The sequence below is a fragment of the Octodon degus genome, unplaced genomic scaffold (genome assembly GCF_000260255.1).
Source record: "Octodon degus isolate 3935 unplaced genomic scaffold, OctDeg1.0 scaffold00004, whole genome shotgun sequence".
Lineage (NCBI taxonomy): Eukaryota > Metazoa > Chordata > Mammalia > Rodentia > Octodontidae > Octodon > Octodon degus.
The window spans coordinates 19,068,162-19,069,046 of record NW_004524580.1 but is presented as its reverse complement, the minus strand read 5'-3'; the positions used below and the strand labels follow the sequence as shown (position 1 = coordinate 19,069,046).

General features: G+C 42.7%; 1 protein-coding gene across 1 annotated transcript; it reads left to right on the top strand.

The window, feature by feature from the left end:
• Nucleotides 1-258: 258 nt before the first annotated feature.
• On the top strand, nucleotides 259-630 carry LOC101573364 (40S ribosomal protein S13-like). Its single transcript, XM_012515031.1, has one exon. The coding sequence runs from the start codon at nucleotides 259-261 to the stop codon at nucleotides 628-630; it is 372 nt and encodes a 123-aa protein (XP_012370485.1).
• The last annotated feature ends 255 nt before the right edge of the window (nucleotides 631-885 follow it).

Genomic DNA, 885 nt, shown 5'->3' with positions numbered 1-885 from the left:
CAACAGGAAATTCCACATAAATTACTGCTCACATTATGCTTTGCTCTGATTGAATTTCTTTGTATTATTCTGTGCTATTTTCAGGGTCTATTCTTAATGTTATTTTGTGGCAGAGATCCACATTTATTTAGGCCTCTATTGTTAGAATATAAAACAGGTTATGTTAGGACATTGCCTGGTACTTCAGTGAGTACAAAGTAGTATCTGATGTTGGTTGAATAAGACAGAAACAGCTTTTGCTTCCGGATCGCTGCCATCATGGGTCACATACATGGTCCCGGGAAGGTCCTGTGCCGGTTGGCTCTGCCATATTCCAGCAGTGTCCCCACCTGGCTGAATGTGACATCTAATGATGTGAAGGGCCAAATTTACAACCTGGCCAGGAAGGGCCTGACTCCCTCACAAATCGGTGTGACCCTGAGAGACTCTCACAGTGTTGCACAAGTATGTTTTGTGATAGGTAATAAAATCTTGAGAATCCTTAAGTCTAAAGGACTTGTTCCTGATGTCTCTGAGGATCTCTGCCACTTAACTAAGAAAGCAGTTGCTGTTCGAAAGCATCTGGAGAGGAAGAGAAAGGATAAATATACCCACTTCCTTGTGATCCTCATTGAGAGGCGAATTCACTGATTGGCTCTATCCTATAAGACCAAGTGGGTTCTCCTCCCCAACTGGAAATATGAGTCATACACAGCCTCTGCCCTCATTGCATAAATTTATGTACTGAAGCAAGCAGGAAAACATTCTTCAAAATCGGTATAGGTTGTGTCATGATTTGTGTTTAGTCTTTCACCAAAGCCTCATAATCATGAGGAGGCCTTCTGGAGTTTGTGATTAACTCATGACCCTTGGAGATTATGGGTGTGAGCGCTACACCCATCCTGG